General features: G+C 43.9%; 2 protein-coding genes across 2 annotated transcripts; both read left to right on the plus strand.

Annotated features, from left to right (window-relative positions):
* The first annotated feature begins 3,983 nt into the window (after nt 1-3,983).
* On the plus strand, nt 3,984-6,960 carry LOC146607601 (galectin-3-binding protein B-like). Its single transcript, XM_085349007.1, has 5 exons — nt 3,984-4,107; nt 5,073-5,264; nt 5,350-5,481; nt 5,594-5,864; nt 5,937-6,960. Exons 1-5 carry the CDS (start codon nt 4,050-4,052, stop codon nt 6,958-6,960), a joined length of 1,677 nt encoding a protein of 558 aa, XP_085205133.1. The 5' UTR covers nt 3,984-4,049.
* Nucleotides 6,961-7,021: 61 nt separating this feature from the next.
* On the plus strand, nt 7,022-19,036 carry mpnd (MPN domain containing). Its single transcript, XM_085347923.1, has 14 exons — nt 7,022-7,103; nt 8,710-8,844; nt 9,635-9,837; nt 9,937-10,158; nt 14,689-14,788; nt 14,866-14,944; nt 15,026-15,122; nt 15,207-15,279; nt 15,369-15,445; nt 16,883-17,051; nt 17,514-17,584; nt 17,927-18,016; nt 18,108-18,200; nt 18,271-19,036. Exons 1-14 carry the CDS (start codon nt 7,022-7,024, stop codon nt 18,355-18,357), a joined length of 1,578 nt encoding a protein of 525 aa, XP_085204049.1. The 3' UTR covers nt 18,358-19,036.
* Nucleotides 19,037-20,003: the final 967 nt, after the last annotated feature.

Genomic DNA, 20,003 nt, shown 5'->3' on the forward strand with positions numbered 1-20,003 from the left:
CACTTCCAATACTTACACTATTGTGTATTGCACTGTTCCACTCTGTCAGTGTACTATTTAATCTCATTTGTTTCTATTTCTATTCAAGTACAACACAGTTGTATTTATTTGTAGTTTATCTTTTTCTGTACAGTTGTATATATATATATATATATATATATATATATATATATGTGTGTATGTATATATATGTATGTATATATATATATGTATATATATGTATATATATATATATATATATATATATATATATGTATATATATATATATGTATATATATATATATGTATATATATATATATGTGTATATATATATATATGTATATATATATATATATATATATGTATATATATATGTATATGTATATATGTATATATATATATATGTATATGTATATATGTATATATATATGAGGAGGATAGAAGCCACTGACATAAAGACAAGAAAGCTCCTTACCATGTATGGAGGGTTTCACCCCAAGTCCAGCACCCTGAGGCTGTACGCTAAGCGGAAGGAAGGGGGCCGGGGACTGGTGAGTGTCAGCACCACAGTCCAGGATGAGACAACGAACATCCAAGAATACATTGGGAAGATGGCCCCAACTGACCGAGTGCTCAGTGAATACCTCAGGCAGCAGAAACCCAAGAAAGAGGAGGGAGACGAGGAACCATCATGGAAGGACAGGCCCCTGCACGGTATGTACCACCGGCAGATAGAGGAGGTGGCTGATATCCAGAAATCCTACCAGTGGCTGGACAAAGCTGGACTGAAAGACAGCACAGAGGCACTAATCATGGCAGCACAAGAACAAGCTCTGAGCACAAGATCCATAGAGGCTGGGGTCTATCACACCAGGCAAGACCCCAGGTGCAGGCTGTGTAAAGATGCCCCAGAGACAATCCAGCACATAACAGCAGGGTGCAAGATGCTAGCAGGCAAGGCATACATGGAACGCCATAACCAAGTGGCCGGCATAGTGTACAGGAACATCTGTGCCGAGTATAACCTGGAAGTCCCGAGGTCAAAATGGGAGATGCCCCCAAGGGTGGTGGAGAATGACCGAGATAAGATATATATATATATATATATATATATATATATATATATATATATATATATATATATACACATGTGTGTGTATATCTATATCTATAGCACTTTAAAAGCAACACATGGGCGACCAAAGTGCTGTACAGCAGAAATATACCATATAAGTACCATAAGTATAATAAATACAATGAATAGATTGCAGTAAAACAAGTGTCAGTTACCCACTGAGTTGAAAGCCAGTGTCTAATATTGAGTTTTTAACCTGAATTTAAAGACCACCACTGAAGTAGATTGCCTAATGTGAAGAGGAAGCTCACCCCAAAGCTTCGGGGCCACAACAGTCACACTCAGTCTCCTCTAAGTTTCAGCCGCGATTTAGGGACTGAGAGAAACAGCTGCTTAGCTGACTGGAGTGAAAGAGGGGGGACATAGGGCTTCAGCAGATTGGACAAGTAAACAGGTGCCAGAGTATTAAAGAGGGATTTAAAATAAATATGGAGAAAGACGGACAGGAGAGAAAGAGGAGAGCTTATATTTAACAGTGAGATCTGATGAGTGATATGATCCAATCGTCTTGCAGTTGCAGTTCTTACCAAGTTGTACGAAGCATGCCAGGACACAGACGAGTAGAAATTTCTGGAGTGTTGAGGTGAACTTTTATTGAGCAGTTTGCTTCAGTGGAAAGTACGATTATCATATGTGGTAAATGTGGCTTTCAGCTGCATCCTTTACCCAGTGTAAGACTGAAACTGGTGTTATCATCATGTTCATCAGCTTATCGGTGTGAAACACACTCATCATGTTTAGTCGTCATTATTTTAAGCTCTTATAATAAGAAGTTCCCACCCGTTGATCCTCATAGAGCTGAAACACTGAAAAATTAGCTGCTGAAGATGGAAAGCATGAGAGCTACATGTCATCCTTTTATAAAATCTGAAGCTTCTGCTTCTGCTACTTTACCACACTGCTCTATACGCAAATTTCCCTACAGGTGTACCTACACAGATAAATAAATACTGCTTATTTAGTGTCTGCAGTGTTAATCAGAAAGTTTTAAATATTCTTCATTGAAATCTTTAGTAGCTGTATCAGTCTGTGATGGCTGGTTGCCCACAGCTGGTTTTGAAGAAGCTGCAGAGGTTTGCTCTGTTTGCTGACTTTTGTATTTGGTGTGACCTTGGGCGTGACCTGATTTTCACTTAAGTTAAATCAGCACAAGCTGCTATTGGTTTCTGTCATCACATACAATTTTAACATTGTTAAACAACTATTATTAATTATTAATTACTCTTTGGTGTAGATCATACGGAGTTTGTTTTGCGAGATCTCGCAAAAGTTGAATTTCGACTAATGACTGTATAAAATGTATCTTTTATACAGTCATTGCTTTCAACAATGGCGGCAAAACAAACTCGGGATCTCGCAAAAGTTGAATTCCAACAATGGCGGCAGCTACTTAGTTGTAATATTACTCTTGCTGGGTCACAAAATAAACTTTTAAGATATTTTGAGGCGTGAACGTAGTTGTGTAAACGTCAAATATCTGCTCGGTTTACAAGACATCACATATTTGCAAAAGTGCTCCGACGTTTTCGGAGCTCTCGAAGCTAACGGGAGGTTGAGACCTAATACAGCCGGGAGGAACACCGCTCTCCCGGCACATCGTGCCTCGACCTCCCGGTCGGCTTCGAGCTGGCGGCCTCCGAAGAATGCGGCTAAAAGTTTTGCGGGATCTTGAGTTTGTTTTGCGAGATCTCACAAAAGTTCATTGTAATTTTTTTTCTCCCGTGTCCCTTGCGGGGCTCCGTAAGATCAAGGAAACTGAAAAACATTTGATCCCTGTGATAAACTGTAGCTGAATCTCACAGTTATGGGATGATGCATTCACACTGGATACAGACTAAAAACCGTGTTTAGTTTGAAACACACATCGAGAAATTCGTGCTGGGAGACATGTTAATGATTGAAAACATTCCAGAAATTCACAGCTGCTCGATCACTTGAAGGTGAAGCAGGAAGATTGTGGAGGTGAGATGATGGAAGCACAGCTGTTTTTATTTCTGCAGCTACGTTCATAGAGCCTGGTGATGGTTTAAAAGCTTTTAGTCACAGCAGGGCGAGCACAGCTCATGCTAACAATGTGACAGTGAGCCTGGATGCTTGAGCATTGCTGAAGTTGTCGTCTGTCTGAGCGCGCTCTTTGGCCTTCATGATGTCGCCATCTGCTGGTGATGGACTCACACTGGCCTCTAAACAAACATCAACTTCTGGCTTTGAAATAACTTTATCTCTAGCTCATGTGCGGGCAGCATGGGGACCCCAAAAGTATGCATGCCCAACTGCTATACATGATCCAGCTTAGAAATGCAATATTTAAGTTTAAAGTCTACATTTCGTCCTGCTTTCTGTTTTTACTATTTTCACTTCTCATTGTATTGAGTATGATCTATCCATAATCACATGAAAATATTATTGGCCATTAAAATATAAAGCCTCGTTATGAATCTTTTGTGACAAAGTCATATGTTTTGGAACTAAATGTGGCATCATCCCAAGTTGTTTGAAAAGCACGTTGGGTGTGGTAATTCCTGGAAAACCACCGCCTACAAATAAAGTAAGTAAAGTGGCTCCTTCAGTTCATGGACTGACGGACCTCATCACAGAGCAGCTTTTCTTAACCTGGAGCTCTAGTAAGTCCTTTCCTAGCTTTGGTCAGGAATGCGTATGATTGATGATTTGCTGGCAACAAAGAAAAGGACATTTAGTTTTTCTTTTATGATTTCAGTCGCTGCTCTGCAAAGCTGCATTTGAATGTGATGATGTGCACACAAAACTTCTCCAACTCTTAAAACTCTGATGTATTTTTTTTAAAGCAGAAACGTCATTATTATGCTCAAGTGTGAAAGAAGCAGGATGATTGCTGATAAAGAAAAGAACGCATTTTTAATACAGAAACGTGTTGCACTTTTGCCTTTTGTCTCCAGTTTAGCGCCATTAAAATGAATGGAAATGCTTTTTTATTCTGTATTCTTCTGCTGAGCGTCACCTTATCCAGTGGTGAGTAAAACTGATTTCCCATTAAACTCAATTCTCTATTAATGTTACAATCTAAGCTGAACACAAGTGTAGTGTTGTTTGTTTAGTATCAGAACACACCTAAAACACATGTGCATGTGCATGCATGTTCTTGATGAGGTTGTCGCTTGTTTCCAAGGTTTCATAACCGCAAGAAACCGTCAGTCGACAGTTTAAGGGTTACTTTATAAAGTTATCGTGTCACAACAAATAAATAAATAATTATTACCAGCACAGAGGATTATGAGCATTCTCAGGATGTTGTTATGAGTTAGTTTACTAACATGGCAGCCATTCACAACCCAACACCAACTGGCTATCACGGTATGAGGTGTGCAGATACAAAGAAAGGTTTCAGATGTTTGCACCTAACATAGCCGCGATAGTATAATGCAAGTGCTAATAATGATGCACTTTAGTTTTATTTAATGCTTTATATATGTGCAATAATGAATCAAAAATTTATAAGGAAAACATTTATGGTCACAGCTCACTTAATAACTTTTCCTGTCCTGGGAGGAAATTCCATCCAGACATTTACTGTAGGGTCTACCTTACAATATAAAGTACCTTGAGGCAACTGTTGTTGTGATTTGGCCCTGTATAAATACAACTGAATTGAATTAAAAGTGATGTTCATTTTTTAAAAACATGTTTGTTTGTTTGTTTAATAACTGCATGGTCTTAACCCTGGTCACTGTAAAGAACAGCTGATGTTGTAACGCTGTGTACAGTACTAACGCTGTCGAGACGTTTGCTCATATTGCTGTGAATTTCTGCAGCCTGTTACAGTCTCTAGAACAAACCACTGCTGATCTGATATCAGTATTTTTAAATAAAAGTGGGAAAATAGCTATATATCTGTTGTGCTGTGAAATCTACATGATCCTTCATCTTTCTCCATAAATCCCAAATAAATCGATTACACTGCATTGTTGTTCCTTTAGCCTATGAAGAAGGTTACATCAGGCTGGCTGGTGGCCAGGAATACTCCGAGGGCCGTGTGGAGATCTTTCACGATGGAGTTTGGGGGACGATTTGCGACGATGGCTGGGACATAAATGATGCTCATGTAGTGTGTCGACAGCTGCGTTTCCCTGGTGCAGCCGAGGCTCCTGGATCAGCTGCATTTGGCGCCGGTAATGAAACCACGACGCTCCTCTTACGCGCTGCATTTCAGTGGTTAATGGCTAGACTGTAATTGTGTGGCTGTTTTGGTTTTAGGGGTCGGTAACATCTGGATGGACGATTTAACCTGCGGTGGGTCGGAGATTAACCTACTCCAGTGTACGTTTCCTGGCTGGGGGGTCCATAACTGCGGTCACGGCGAAGATGCCGGAGTTAGATGTGAGAAAGGTGAGGATGTTAGCATAAGGACAGAAGTCTCCAACCTCCTCTGAGAAATAAAGGTCAGAAAGACATTTGTCTTAGAAACAGGTGTATTCACCGTGTCTGTGATCTCTATCAGGGGCGGAGCCTCAGAGCAGGGACCTCAACCACGAGTACACGTTGGACCACAATGCGAGCCTCTCTCAGCAGCTAGGCGAGCTGTTTGACAGCAGACAGGACTGTGACGTGGACATTGCAGTGGCAGTGGATAACAACATAGTGGAGACCATCTGTGCTCACAGGGTCATCCTTTCTCTCAATTCAAACCTCAAGTCTTTGCATCCAGACCTCAGCAGCTTGCTCATTAATGTGTCTTCTGATTGCAGCCAACATGCCGACATATTTGTCAGGTATAAAAAGTTCACACTTGCACATATTTCTATGTAAACCTGTGATCTGTCAATCAAATTTTTGAATTTCAGATACTTCTACACGAGGAAGATTACGGTCACATTAGCCTCCTCCCACTGCATCCTGAAAATGGCTTCTGACTGGGGCCTGACTGAATATCACAATGAGGCTGCGAATCTCTTCAGACTGTTTCTCCCCGAGGACCACACCTTCCAAAGTCAGAACTCTCTTTATGAGTACGCAGTTCGCAGAAGTGACGACACGCTGCAGCAACTATGTCTTCGCTACCTGGCGTGGAACTGCGAGGCGCTGATCAACTCCCCGGCCTGGACAAGCCTTCCTTTTAATCTGGTCAAAGCACTCCTTTCTCGCTCAGACCTCGTGGTGCGTAACGAAACAGTCGTCCTGAGCGGACTGGAGAGATGGGCAGAAGCTCGAGGAAACGCAACCATGCGTGAGATACTTCTAAATCTCGTCCGCTTCCCGATGATACCAGCTGAGGACTTATACAGTCTTGACAGCTCAGAGTACCACGCTAGCAAGCTGGAGGGGTTTCAGTTTAATGCTCTTCCTGTAAAAATGCTCCTCAGCGACCTGACAGGAACCATCTACACACCCAGGATTTACACTGGCAGACCGTGGAGCTTCACCTTCAGCAGTCAGGAGATCCGAGCTTACCAGCACTCCGGGGTCTACATCCTTCGAGGCCAGCGAGTCAGCAGCTTGACGTCTGATTTCCAAACCCCGGTTCATAACAGCGCCTATTTCGCTTTTCACACCATGCGCTGGAAAGTCACGACCTACGTCAGAGAGGAAGACTGCACGAAGCAAAGTGTCACTTGTGCTTCTTTACCAGCGATCAGCTTGAAGATTGAACAAAAGAATTTACCCAGTGAGATGGAGGGCCGCATCCGTTACAGCAACAGGCTCATTCTCATGTGCGCAGGAAGGCACGTGTTCCACGTGAACGAATTTAATGCTGTTGACAGCGACAGCCCCATAGCTGTTCCCAGCATCTCAGAACAAGTCTACCCGTGCCACTCAAACCTGTTCTCCTACCAGGTGGTGGTACGTCCTCAGTACTCAACAGATTAGAACTGACTAGAGAACTTAAGAGAAGGAGGGTGTGCGTCAGCGCAAGAACTGCACGCACATAATGCTTTCGGCTCTCTCCTCCTTATGTGCAGCGGCTGCAAGTGGAAACCTCACAGTGACAATTAAGGTGGATCCTGGAGCAGGTAGAATTGACTTCATGCAAGTTTTCTAAACATGAGCCAGCTTGTCCTGTAGTTGCTGTGGAATGCATCGCTGTGGCTTGTTTGGGCACGTGGTGCTAGTGTAAACCTGGGCAGAGAGCAGTATCACCGCATTTCTATCTGATGATAAGTGAAAAAATAATAAAAAAAGGTCTGGTCTACTGTTATAATCACTCTGTCTGCAGAAGGTCATGCATTTCTTTTATTATGCAATGTATGTGTAATCAGATTACAGTGTATACACTTCTGTAATGTATTTGATTCACTGAAAATATTTACTGTCACTGCCATGACAACAGTCCAGCAGTCTTAGCACAATCTGTCTGTCCTTATACAAATACAGTAGAATGATAGAATAGAGACAGTTATTAATAATACCTGTTAAAATCCGCTGTGTGTAACAGAGCGTTTAAACATACTGCAGGCTGCCTCCTCCTATGGTGTCAGTTTGAAAATCCTTCATCACCCATGTCTCAAATTATCGCATTCACAAGACTTTTTTGAGGTCAAGGTCACTGAGATTTGAATTCATCCAAGATTTTGTGTAGATACAACTGCGGCCCACCCGCCCCACGGTGGGGTGATAATGATACCAAAGGCTGATGGATTGAAAATAAAGATTTAAGAAAAAAAACAAACTCTTTTGAAATGAAGTTACAAGTAAAGTTATGTAAGTACAAATGTATGATTGCTAAATCATTTAGGAGACGTGTTTTATGTCATCAAATTATTTCAGCTAATTTTAACACGGTACAGAGGCCGGGAGCATTCACATCAACTCTGCTGCTGTTAGTTTCTGTTGGTTTTTAAGTGAAATAAATTCTTCTTGCACTTCTTTAAATGGGACTGGTGTCAAAATCATAAACACTTTTATTTTATGGAGCTGGTTTTTAGATCCTGCCGAGCTTAATTCAACAAAAACAGGCAGAAACCTTTCTGATAAACAACGCTTCTCATTTCCTCACTTTAATGTTTTGAATACTGTGACTAAAGTAAAGGGTCTAAATCAGCGGTCTCAAACTCAAATGAGCTGTGGGCCACGGGTGGCACTGTCGTCTCATTGGAGGGCCACTTTAGTGTTCAAGTAGTACAAAAAACCCAGCCAAACAAACAACAAAACACTTTTAAAAAATCAGATATTGTATAACAATTCAAAACTGCAAACATGGGCTTATTTTTTTTCTCACTCTTAACTAACTGAAGCCTTTCATTGAACTACCAAAAAAAACACATTGGTTCTCTCGTTCTAGTCAGACATGCGGCAGCACTTCTGCTATACTTTTGTTTGTATTTAACAAAATAAAAATGCAGATATAAGTGTACACATTAGTTTTTGTTCTCTCACCTAACTAACACAGCCAAATCCCTCCGCATGTCTGTACTCTCTGCTCATAGTTCCTTCATATGAAATTATTTTTGCCTTTTTAAAGAACTTATTTTAACATTGCACTCAACAACAAACAAATCCTCCCTAACAAAAAAAGTCCCTTCAAGGGCCAAATTGTGTTACATTTCTCACGTCAATGTACGGGCCGCAAATAGGGGTGACGTGGCCGCAAGTTTAAAACCCCTGGTCTAAATGCTTGAGATCAGAGCCCCTCTCCACTGAACACCAGAGAACGGCCAGCTGCGCTCGGAGCTGCCAGCAGGGGGCGGCATACGGTTGGCCCGGTGAGGAGGACAGGCTGCTGGAGGTTTGCTGCCCTCCGCCGGCAGCTTCCCGGTAAATGTGCTCGGTGTCGGAGATAAAGGAGGAACCGCTCGGTCGCTTCCGGTGACTGAGAGCTCCGCGGTTTCTGCACGATCCCGCCGACGCACAACTCACCGAACGGCACCCGCTGCACGTGCACGCGCACGCGGCAGCGCTTCGTGGTGTTGGCGGAGAAAAGCGTCACGGTTCGTGTTTCTGTGAGCTGGTCTGACAGGGTTCCTGCTCCACGGTGACACAAAGCGCGGATAACGGCACGGCACGCTGTGGAACATAAGAGAGAGAGAGCGGGGGGAAAGCAGAGGGCGGTGGGGGGGACGGTAAAGCAGCACAACGAGGAAACCAGCCGCGCAGCCGCGGACGCCTTCAGCTCGTTCTCAACAACCACCGGACACGGACCGGGAACGAGCTGCGCACACCGGGCCGCGCACAGGCTCGCTCCCTGAGACATGGGTGAGGATAACGGAGCTCTTGGTGAGGGTGAGGGGGTGAGCGGCAGACCCGTTGTCAAGTAGCAGGAAACAAAGGCCCGCCGATCTCGTGAATCCACGAAGGGCCAGTTTCGGTTTCCTCTTCGTCACGTGTGCACGCGCTTATTATCATTGAGCTCCTGCGGTTATGGAGGATGCAGGCTGCCATGACGCTGTCAGTAATGCGCGTTTGTTTGTTCTGCCTCTGAAACACAGTCAGTCTACACATACACACACGTAAACGCAGCAATGTGCCATTCACAGCCTGCTGCATGAGAACACGGTTCATGCATTGTACCAAGCCAACATCCCAGTTTTGCTTTGTGCTTCCCTAGGGTCAGAGCCTCCCAGCTCTCCACAGGTGGTGGAGGATGGAGGAGAGGAGGATGAGGAGGAGCTGAGCGGAGGGGAGGAGGCAGACTTGCGGTCCAGCTCAGGCCGGGGCTCCCTGCTCACCCGCAGGGGCATCACCCTCAGAGTGCTCCTCAAGGATGGCCTGGTGGAGCCCGGGGACGGCGTGCTAGCCATACACTATTTGGTAATAACACGTAGCAGTTATGTGAACATGATTCTGACTCACCACAGTATGCGTGACTTGACAGGAGGTCATAAACTCTTGCTTTCTCTCCTCCTGCAGGGTAAGAACTTTGTGGGAGACCTGCTGACTGATGGGAAAATCCGATGGGTGGAGACGGGCCAGATCTTCAACTCCCCCAGCGCCTGGGCGACTCACTGCAAACGCCTGGTGAACCCGGCCAAAAAGTCTGGCTGCGGCTGGGCGTCGGTGCGGTACCGGGGACAGAAGCTGGTCCAGTACAAAACCACCTGGCTGCACAAGTACCAGCCCAGTGCCGACATGGTGAGAGGAGCATGACTGAAGGGGAGCATTCCTAATATTTGGTGCTTCCATTACAAAATGTATTTTGTGTAAAAATGGGTTAGTACAGATTTCTAAGCCTATTTTATTATCCTTGCTTTTAGACTTCAAACTGAGTTTTTAATGTTCAAAGTCTAATAATTAAGTCACGACCTTGAGTTTCCTCTCACCTGTGTTACTCATGAACACGTCCCCTTGCTGCTCCTCTGGTCACGTGACTTACAGGAAGTAATATCTGTGAGAGTATCACTGTTTCACAAAGCTCTTTTTCCATGTTTCACTGATGAGGTAAAGCACAACACATCCACCTTGTGACACTTGTTTACAGTATAAACAACTCTTATTTTTAGTGACTGTGATGAATACAAGAAAAAATTATTGTAAACACAGATGTCAAAGTAAAACTCAGAACAGGCATAAGAAATGAACAGTATTATTTAAAGCGTGAAGGTTTAGACATTTCTGAAATGATTACTTAGTAGACGTTATAAACATTTAAACCTTTACAGGATTATAATTTCTTAACCGTGTGAAGAGGTTAGTTTTTCTTTTCTTATCTAATACATGAAATTTCAGCTCTGGCAGTGAAACCACGTAAAAACTGCATGTCATCGTGGTGTAACACAGAGCCAGCATCCATTGTGACATAAGCATCGTTATGTCCTGTCCAGCCTGTCGCCTGCAAATGAAATAAGACACTGAAACGATTTCAGAATGTAAAAATAAAAAAATGGTGGTTAGCATTGTTGCCCCATAGCGAAAAAGTCCTCGTTCAATTCCACCAGGTCAGGGTGTTCCTGTGTGGAGTTTGCATGTTCTCCCCATGTTTCCGGGTACTCCGACTTCCCCCCACAGTCCAAAGACATAAAGTTAGTGGGGATGTTGTGAGTCTATTGTACTGTTGGATATTTAAAAAGAGAAAGAAATATATACATATATATATATTAGGGGTGCAACGATATTCGTATCGATATTGAACGGTTCGATACAGTGCTTTCGGTTCGGTACGCATATGTATCGAACAATACAACATTTGTAATTTATTTTATCAACTTTCCTTCTGACGATGCTGTCTGTGTTGAGCGCTCAGTGAATCTGCGTTCGACTACTCCGCCTAGGCTGCACTGTCGAGCGCAGATCCACTGAGTGCTCAACACAGACAGCATCGTCAGAAGGAAGAGCGCAGGGCAAGCTAGCAAGACAGAAGTTAAGCTCTCCAGATCTGGCGTTTGGAATTATTTTGGTTTTCATGTGACGTATGACCCTGAAGGTAAGCGAGTCATGGACTAAAGTAAAACAGTATGTTGGATGTGCCATGCAATGCTCAATTACATGGGTGGGAGCTAGTGTGTTAGCGCAGTTAGCTCGTTAACGTGTTGGCCGTCTAGCCCCATGCACGGGGCGATCGGCGGTAGCTCGTTAACGGAGATTTGCCGTGTTGTGGCGTTAAGGTCATTTCAACGAGATTAACCTGAAAGCACTAGTGGGAACACAACGAATATGACTGCACATTTACGCCGACATCATCCTAGTGCAAAGACAAAAACAACAAGCATGCTACTAACTTTAGCCGAGTCATTTAGACAGCTGTTAGCACATGATTCTCCTTATGCTGCTGAGAATATAGCCCAGAAGAAGCGGATAGTATAGCTTTTATTTTGGAAAGAGCCATTTCTCTGTAATAAACTCTCTTTTCCAAAGATGAGTGATTCCTCAATCAGATACAGGGCTTGCAATATCGCTAGCCCGACGTCCTGGGGCTAGCGATTTTTTTCAGTCGGGCTACCAAAATCTATCTCTTCCCTGCCCGTCGGGCTATTGTAGGAAGAAAAATATATGTCAATGCTTTTGCATTCTTTCAGAAATGTAGCTGGGTAATTATGTCATTGGCATCGGTGAGCCACTGTCAATATGTGACATATTGAAATCGCGTTTGAATTTGCGCTTGTTTTTTTGCTTTCACTTTGCAATCGTGCGAACTGTGTATAGAGAGCGACAGCACTGAACTGTGAGTGATGAAAATTTGTGCACCAATTCCTCTGACATCGTCTTATTAATCGTTAGCTCACTATGCAAACATGACAAGTGAAATCTCCCGCAGCAAGCTTAAACATGTGAGAGGTTGAGGATATATATTTCATTTCTTCTGAGCCAAATAAGACAGGTCAGGGTGAAGAAGTGACAGCCAAAGAAAAGCTTACCACAAAACGGAGAAGTTATGACAAATCAGACTATAAGGCAAAAAGAAAGTGCAGCTTCATGGTTTCATGGACAAAAGAATTTCTGTGGCTGCAATATGACGAGCTAAATAACCAGGGCTGCACATAAGTGGTCCGCAGGTGCGCATTCGCTGTCAAAATAAAAAACGCGCACAAGGGTTAGGGTTAAATTTAAAAACTGTACTTTTGAGTTAAAATATATATTTATAATTTTAATAAATGACAAATTAAAAAGGCATGAACATTTTTTTGTATCGAAAAAATATCGAACCGTGACACCAAAGTATCGAACCGAACCGAACCGTGAATTTTGTGTATCGTTGCACCCCTAATATATATATAAACCAGAGTGTCCAGCTTCATGCCGACCACAGAGCCAGCCTTCCTGATTAGTTTTTCCAGGCTGGGCATGTCCTCCTTTGCTGTGCTGCTCCCCCAGCACACCACAGCATAGAACAGCACTCTGGCAACCACCGACTGGTAAAACATCCTCAGGAGCTTCCTGCAGATGTTAAAAGACCTCAGTCTCCTGAGGAAGTACAGTCTGCCTTGGCCTTTTTTTATACAGGTGCTGCATGACCAGTCCAGTTTGTTGTTCAACCAAAGCCCGAGGTACTTGTACGTGTTGACCACCTCCTCTCCCTCTATCTGAACTGGCAGTGGACCTGGTCTGGACCTCCCAAAGTCCACAACCAGTTCCTTGGTCTTTGAGGTGTTGAGTTGCATGTGGTTTGTGTGACTCCATGTGACAAAGTTCCTCACCAGACTTCTGTACTCCTCTTCCTGATCATCCCAGATACACCCCATGATGGCCCTGTCGTCAGCAAACCTCTGAATATGGCATAATTCAGAGTTATAGCAGAAGTCAGAGGTGTACAGGGTGAAGAGAAGAGGGGACAGCACAGTTCCCTGTGGTTCTCCTGCGCTGCTGACCACAGTGTCAGACGTGATGTCCTTCAGTGACATACTGTTGTCTGTCAGTGAGGTAGTTGGAGATTCAAGTGACCAGGCAGGGGTCTCCACCTGCATCCTGTCCAGTTTCTCCTGGAGCAGACAGTGCCAGATTTTATTCAAGGCACTTGACAAGTCAAGAAAGGATCCTGACCGTGCCTTTTCCCTTGTCCAGGTTTGAGTGGGCTCTGTGTAGGAGGTACAGGATGGTGTCCTTCACTCCGACATCCACCTTGTATGTGAACTGTAGTGGATCCTGGGCATGTTGTACCTGTGGTCGGAGGAGGTTGAGGAAGAGCCGCTCTAGAGTCTTTATAAGATGTGACGTCAGTGCCACCGGTTGGAAGTTATTCAGCTCGTTGGGCCGGTTCTTTTTGGGGATGATGCAGGACGTCTTCCAGAGGGCGGGCACTCTCCTCAGTAGCAGACTGAGGTTGAAGACTCTTTGTAGCGGCTCCTCAAGTTCAGCAGCACACGCCTTTAGCATCCTAGGACACACCTTGTCTGGGCCTGCTGCCTTCCTGGGGCGAAGCTTCCTCAGTTGTCTCCTGACCTGGTCCACTGTGACACTGGGAGTGGATTGGAAGTTTGAATGATTGTCTGTGTGTGTGTGTGTTAGCCCTGTGACAGACTGGCAACCTGTCCAGGGTGAACCCCGCCTCTCACCCTAAAGACAGCTGTGATAGGCTCCAGCCCACCCGTGACGCTGACAAGGATAAGCGGCAGAGGATGGATGGATGGAAAATCCTTTTAATCACACTTTGAAATACATTGTGTCCTTTTTTCAGACACTTATTTATTAACAGCCTCTGAACCAAGTCTGCAGGGTGACATCGGGGACATTTTGTCTCTTAGAAAATGTAAATGTGAAAGCGAGCCCACATTCAAAACATTTATTAACTTCCTGTAACAGGAGGAACACTTGACCCGTGTCACATCGTGAGCTGGACCAGTATATATTTTTCTCACAGTTTAAAATCCCCGGTTTGCAGAAATGTGGAGTGATGGTATAAGTACTCGGAAAGACCCTTTTAAACAGATGTGGTGTTAAAAATAAGGAGTGGTTCCAAGGTTTTGTCAAAGGGCGATCGAGCCTTTAAAAGTATTAAAACTGGCCAGGCCGTGAAAATAGAATAAAGGTTGTGGTTTGACACGACAATTAGCTAGTGCTGACTCACATGCTGATGGGAAAAAAGGAAATGTAAAGAAGAAGAAAAATGTGATGGTGAAATCGATTTGGAGTCTCTGGAAACAGGAAACGATGAAACATTCATTACAGTAAGGTAAATCCAGTGTAACCAGAACTTTATTTTGACATTTGTTTTACTTCCTGTGATGTCAGAGCTTGGTGAGTGAGGAAGATGATGACGAGGATGAAGAGGAAGGAAAGGCAGCTGTGCAGGCAGACGACAAGAACAAAAACACCAAACCTGGACTACATGGTATCATTTCCTCCTCTCCTCCTCCTCCTCTCCTTCCCCGCTCCCCTCCTCTCATCCTCATCTGTTCGATGTTACAGATGTGATGGTTTCACGGAGGACTGACAGAGAGAGAATTCCCGTCAGATATTGCACTTTGGGAACCCGAGATGCTGCCAGGTACCACTTTACCTGACTTCTTTCACAGCTCTGTGCATGAAGCGAATCAGAGTACGATGAAAGGTGTGCTTGTGTCCTCAGAGATCCACACACACTAGTGGAGCTGTCAGCCTTCTCAGCCATCAACAGGTTCCAGCCTTTCAATGTAGCCGTGTCCAGTAATGTGCTGCTGCTAATGGTAAGCATTAACACGCTTTCAAGCAGACCAGCTCCACACTGATCACAGGTAAAGAGACTAACTTGCCCACTTCTCCCGCTGTAGGACTTCCATTGTCACCTGACCACCAGTGAGGTGGTGGGATACCTCGGGGGACGATGGGATACCAACACGCAGCGTGAGTGCAACTTTATCCAACAAAAGAGAGCATAGTGATCAAATCCGCAGAACGCCGGGCTAAAGCTGTCCTCTCGCTCTGTATTTCAGTGCTGACGGTCTTGAGGGCTTTCCCGTGTCGGACAAGGCTGGCAGACAGAGACTCGGCTTCCGCTGTTGAGGAGGAGGTAACGCACGCAGAAACACAGAGGTGGAAAAACCCACTTCAAACACTTGCAAGCTGCAGTTTGCAGCCTGGCAGCACGCATTTCCACACCAACCAAAAAATTGCGCTTGAATCTTCGCCTGCGAGCTGAAGGTTGTTGCTGTTGATGTGTCTGCCTTTAAAATGATGTACAACAACACAAGTGTTTAGTAGTTTCCTGCATCTGAGATGCGAGTCTTCGAATCTGAAGTCGAGCAGAAGCTACAGGAATCCAAAGACTCTGCATCAAGTTGTTTTTGGCTTTGACGTCTAGCTGAGACTATCTTAGCTTTTATTTTGCAAATACACATTTTATTATTATATTATTTACTTGAGTTTTAGTGTATTTTTGGATTGTATTGAGTCTTTATTTTAAACATGTTTAAATAGTATAAGAACAATGAAAGAGGAAAAAAGAGACAAACAAAGGAAAACAAAGCAATAACAATAATAAATAACTTACATGTTCAAAAAGGAGCAGGAAGAAGCATGAGCTTATTTAATCCCACCCCCTTTCCACTGTTTATTAACTCATAGTCTAAACTTCTTCTTCCTGTTTATGCCCTGTCCATCAGAAATTCTTCATTATAATTTGCTTCACGTATTTATTTTTTATAACCCCAGTAACACGTCAAATTTGCAAATCTACGTATATGAACATACTGTGCACCCACACACACATATGTACATATATATATATATTTAAACATCCCTATTGTGAAAATAGTGGGTGATACACCCGATCAGAGCCTTACTTTCTCCCTGTACTTTACAAACACCAGTAGCAACCATAGTAGAGAATGTGGAGTGATTTGTGGTCCAGAATGTGTTTTACTTTACTCAAAATTGAAATACTTCTTGAAATGTTGTTATATATATAATTTTATATGAGACTTCAAGCTATTCTATTATCACACAAGGAAACTTATGTTCAAGAACTCTTTCAATTGCCACACCATCTATATGAATCTGCACTTCCCAAATAAGACGATTTTAATTTTACTTGGATTTAGTGATAGTTTGTTCCTGTCGTATTGAGCAGCTCCTTTAGATTCCCCCAGAACAAAAAATATTTGTGCCGTCTGCAAATTATACTAATTTTATATCAGAGACCTTGCAAATATAATTTATGTAAATAATAACTCATTTTGGACCTCGTACAGAGCCTTGTGGAACACCACACACAATGTCCGAGCATGATGAGGAATATTCACTGGGAAATACTGGGAAATAAAATGTAGCTTGATCCAAAAAAAAAAAAATCTGCAAATTCGTCCTGTGAAATCACACAGTTGCTTACAAAATACAGCCAAAAAAGTCAGAGCAGTATTTTTTCTGTGATTTCTTTGATTTGATCTGATAAAAATGAAAATTAAACGAGCCGTCCATCATTGTTTCTTTGTCGTGCTTGCCGTCTCAGATTTGTCAGAACCTGTTCATGCGTGGGCTGTCGTTGGTGGGCTGGTACCACAGTCACCCGCGAGGTCCGGCCCTGCCGTCGCTGCAGGACATCGACTCACAGATGGACCATCAGCTGAGGCTGCAGGGCTCAAACAACGGCTTCCAGCCCTGCCTGGGCATCATCTGTGGTACGTCCTTCATAACGGTGCTGCAGAAACGATCGGGTTCACTGAGTATTAATCGGTGCACTGCACTTCAGACGGGATGATGTATTTAAACTATTTTAAGAAAGATGTTAGCAGATTGCAGGATTATACGCACATTTCAGAGTTCTACAGCATAACAGCTTTATAGAGTTCAGGTTTCAGCAGATGTTGCAAGATAACAGGTGTCAATATCAGCCTTTCAAGCAGTGTTGCATTCAAGGGTAATGTGGGAATTTGTCGAGAAAATAAATGAAAAACGAGCCGTAAACAGCCGGAGCTCACCTGACATCTATTTATACCACACCTCACAGTGAAGCCTGTTGATGGTCAAATCTACATGTTGATATAGGTTTGTGTTTGCAAACAGAAAAATATAAGAACTCTCTGACACTGGCTCTGTGTCATCGCATTGGTGGCTGAGCTTTCATCTCTTTTCTCTTTCAGGTCCGTATTATCACGGAAATCAAGGCGTGGCATCAACAATAACTCCATTTTGGGTCGTACCGCCACCTGAGGTGAGTGCTGCAAGTGTTTGAACTGGTCCCCTTCACCTAAACGTACAGCCTGGAGCCAGAACTGGCCCATCAAAGGGTCTCATAATGAGTTGTTCAGTTTCGAAGCCTCCCTGCTCACAGAGACTCAGTCTTTCTTTGTAATGTGGAAATTTCAGATGCGCTGTCGTTGACCTTCTCATGAGGCTGCTTCTCATCAGTTTGTATTAAAGTGTGACCGTTTTCGGAATAGACTCAAGCTTCTTAAGAGGGAATGGAAAAGTTTTTAAGAGGTCAGCAGGTTAGGTTGCAGTGTCAGATGAAATGGGTTTGAGTTTTTCTGACACATGTGGTCTCTTTCTGCAGCAAAGACCTAATGACTACGGCATCCCAGTCGCTGTCGAGGTCACCTACGTACAGGACAACTTCCTCACCAGTGATGTTCTTAATGAGATGGTATGATACTGCATGATGCATCGTATGAAAAGACTGGAAAAAGCTTCTGTGATGCTGTAACTAAACAAAAACAAAAAAAACCTCTGCATAGATGCTGCTGGTCGACTACTACAGGGCAGCTCCTGACCTCGTCCAGTTCAACCAGTACTGGTGTCCTGATACGACCATGATGGACAAAATTAAGGTGAGTTAAAGTCTCACTGTTTACCTGATCAGATTGCAGGCAGGCTGACTGAGCTCGTCCTCCTTCTCAGGGCTCTCTCAGTTGCCACGCTCCCAAAGACCAGGCCTACTCTCAGATCCTGGAGCACGTCTACAGTCAGCTGGGGAGCATGAACTGAGCGGATCACCGTTGTTCACTTCAAACACCTTTTTTTTTTGCAGAGCTTGCAGGATTGGTGTGAAATACAATGTAAACCCTGCTTTACAAACATATAGATGCCTCGATTGCTCGTACGTTAGAGTGATATTTACCTGTTATACAGCATTATCAGACAAATACATTACAGTGGCTGTGATATTAGCTGCCCCAGAAGGTTGTTTTCATTAGAGGAGACCCAAAAAGCAGCATGTTAGAAAACACGAGACCATGCTCTTCTGCCTCAGGACGCTACTCAGAACCACGTTGCAGAAGACAAATCGGCCTTTCTACCTTCTACACATGGACCTACAGTATGTGCCAGTAACCTGTGGCAATGAGCAAATATTGACAGATATATACAATGTGAAAATTTGTGTTATAATTGCCTTTTATTGACAAAAGCCAATGGATCGGCGTTTGGGGAAAAGTGAAAAGCAGTGCAGAATCTACGACAGCGACCTGAAGTGTGCTCTGCAGCCGGATTTGTGAGTGCATCAAGTCCGCTGTGCCACACAAGTTAATTTTTCAGTTCCACTAGTGAAGTGAACAGGTGTGTGTCTGTGTTTGTGCCAGCGTGTTGTGAACGTGCCCGTCTACTGTCTTCCTGTCAGGTTGTGTGAAACTTGAGTCCTGTTTGTTAGGAACACACATTTGCTTCCTCTCTACCTGTACTGTATTTATTACTGCCTGTGGATTGTAGAGGTACATCTTTGAGGACAGAGCAATGCCTTAAGCCTGCTGATTGATGATCCACAAAGCATTAAAATATACACACTGGAACTATTTAAACACAAGTGTGGGTTATTTTTTCCCCTTCAGTCTAAAACACACTGCTCCAAAGAAATGAAGGGACCGGAGAACAGCAGGGCCAACACCAACAACGGATTCTGACCTGCTTTTGTTAGTGTCCTTGTTGTCGGTAACAGGAGATGGTACGTGCAGCCTTTTCAGGCTGCACAGGTAGTCCAGCTCCTCTGTGCTGTCCCAACAATAGACCGGGCAGGTCTGTCACGACAGAGTGACGCTCGCCGCAGCATCTCCAGGTTCTTTCACGCTTGTCACATGGGCTCAGCGTGAACCCTTTATACCCCTCTATAGTCCTGTCCAGCTGTCCTCAGTCATCTAGCTCATCGTAGTCTAAGGAGCTCGGAAAGAAAAGCGGGTGTGGGTCACAATTAGCCAAGGAAAGATGATAGGGTGGGGCTAGGTCTCACAATGGGCTCACCCAAAACTTTGGCTGATTGTGACCCACACCTGTTTTCACACCTTGGGTCATGTGATTAGGTAGAAGATCAATAGACACTCCCATAGGGCTTAAAATCTGAGACTCTCCACCAGTTGCTTTTAGAACTGAAGAAGCTTCTCGGATGAAACGTTTTCAAGGAAACTTAAAGAAGTTCAGTCGCTTTTCTTTCCGAGCTCCTTAGACTGCCCATCTCCTGATATCTCCAACCATGAATGCTTCATCCTGGTAGAGCTGGATGGTTGCGCAGGTACTATAGGCTCCTACCAGAGGAGACGAGGTCACTAAGGAAAAGTGAAACTACGGAAAAATGAGTCAGGAGGGATAAACAAGGGTCTGTGGCCACACCTGCACCGGAGTAGGTTCAGTGCTTTATGCTCGCT

This window comes from Diplotaxodon limnothrissa, linkage group LG23 (assembly GCF_057381915.1).
Source record: "Diplotaxodon limnothrissa isolate DT_005_m linkage group LG23, D_limnothrissa_male_GT1.1, whole genome shotgun sequence".
Lineage (NCBI taxonomy): Eukaryota > Metazoa > Chordata > Actinopteri > Cichliformes > Cichlidae > Diplotaxodon > Diplotaxodon limnothrissa.

Bases quoted from the DNA above. Each gene is read 5' to 3' on its own strand.
- mpnd (XM_085347923.1), top strand. From the start codon at position 7,022: ATGCTTTCGGCTCTCTCCTCCTTATGTGCAGCGGCTGCAAGTGGAAAC. The intron at 8,845-9,634 runs GTAAATGTGCTC...GTGCTTCCCTAG, and splicing joins CCTCCGCCGGCAGCTTCCCG to GGTCAGAGCCTCCCAGCTCT. The intron at 14,789-14,865 runs GTATCATTTCCT...TCGATGTTACAG, and splicing joins CACCAAACCTGGACTACATG to ATGTGATGGTTTCACGGAGG.
- LOC146607601 (XM_085349007.1), top strand. From the start codon at position 4,050: ATGAATGGAAATGCTTTTTTATTCTGTATTCTTCTGCTGAGCGTCACC. The intron at 4,108-5,072 runs GTGAGTAAAACT...TTGTTCCTTTAG, and splicing joins GAGCGTCACCTTATCCAGTG to CCTATGAAGAAGGTTACATC. The intron at 5,482-5,593 runs GTGAGGATGTTA...GATCTCTATCAG, and splicing joins CGGAGTTAGATGTGAGAAAG to GGGCGGAGCCTCAGAGCAGG.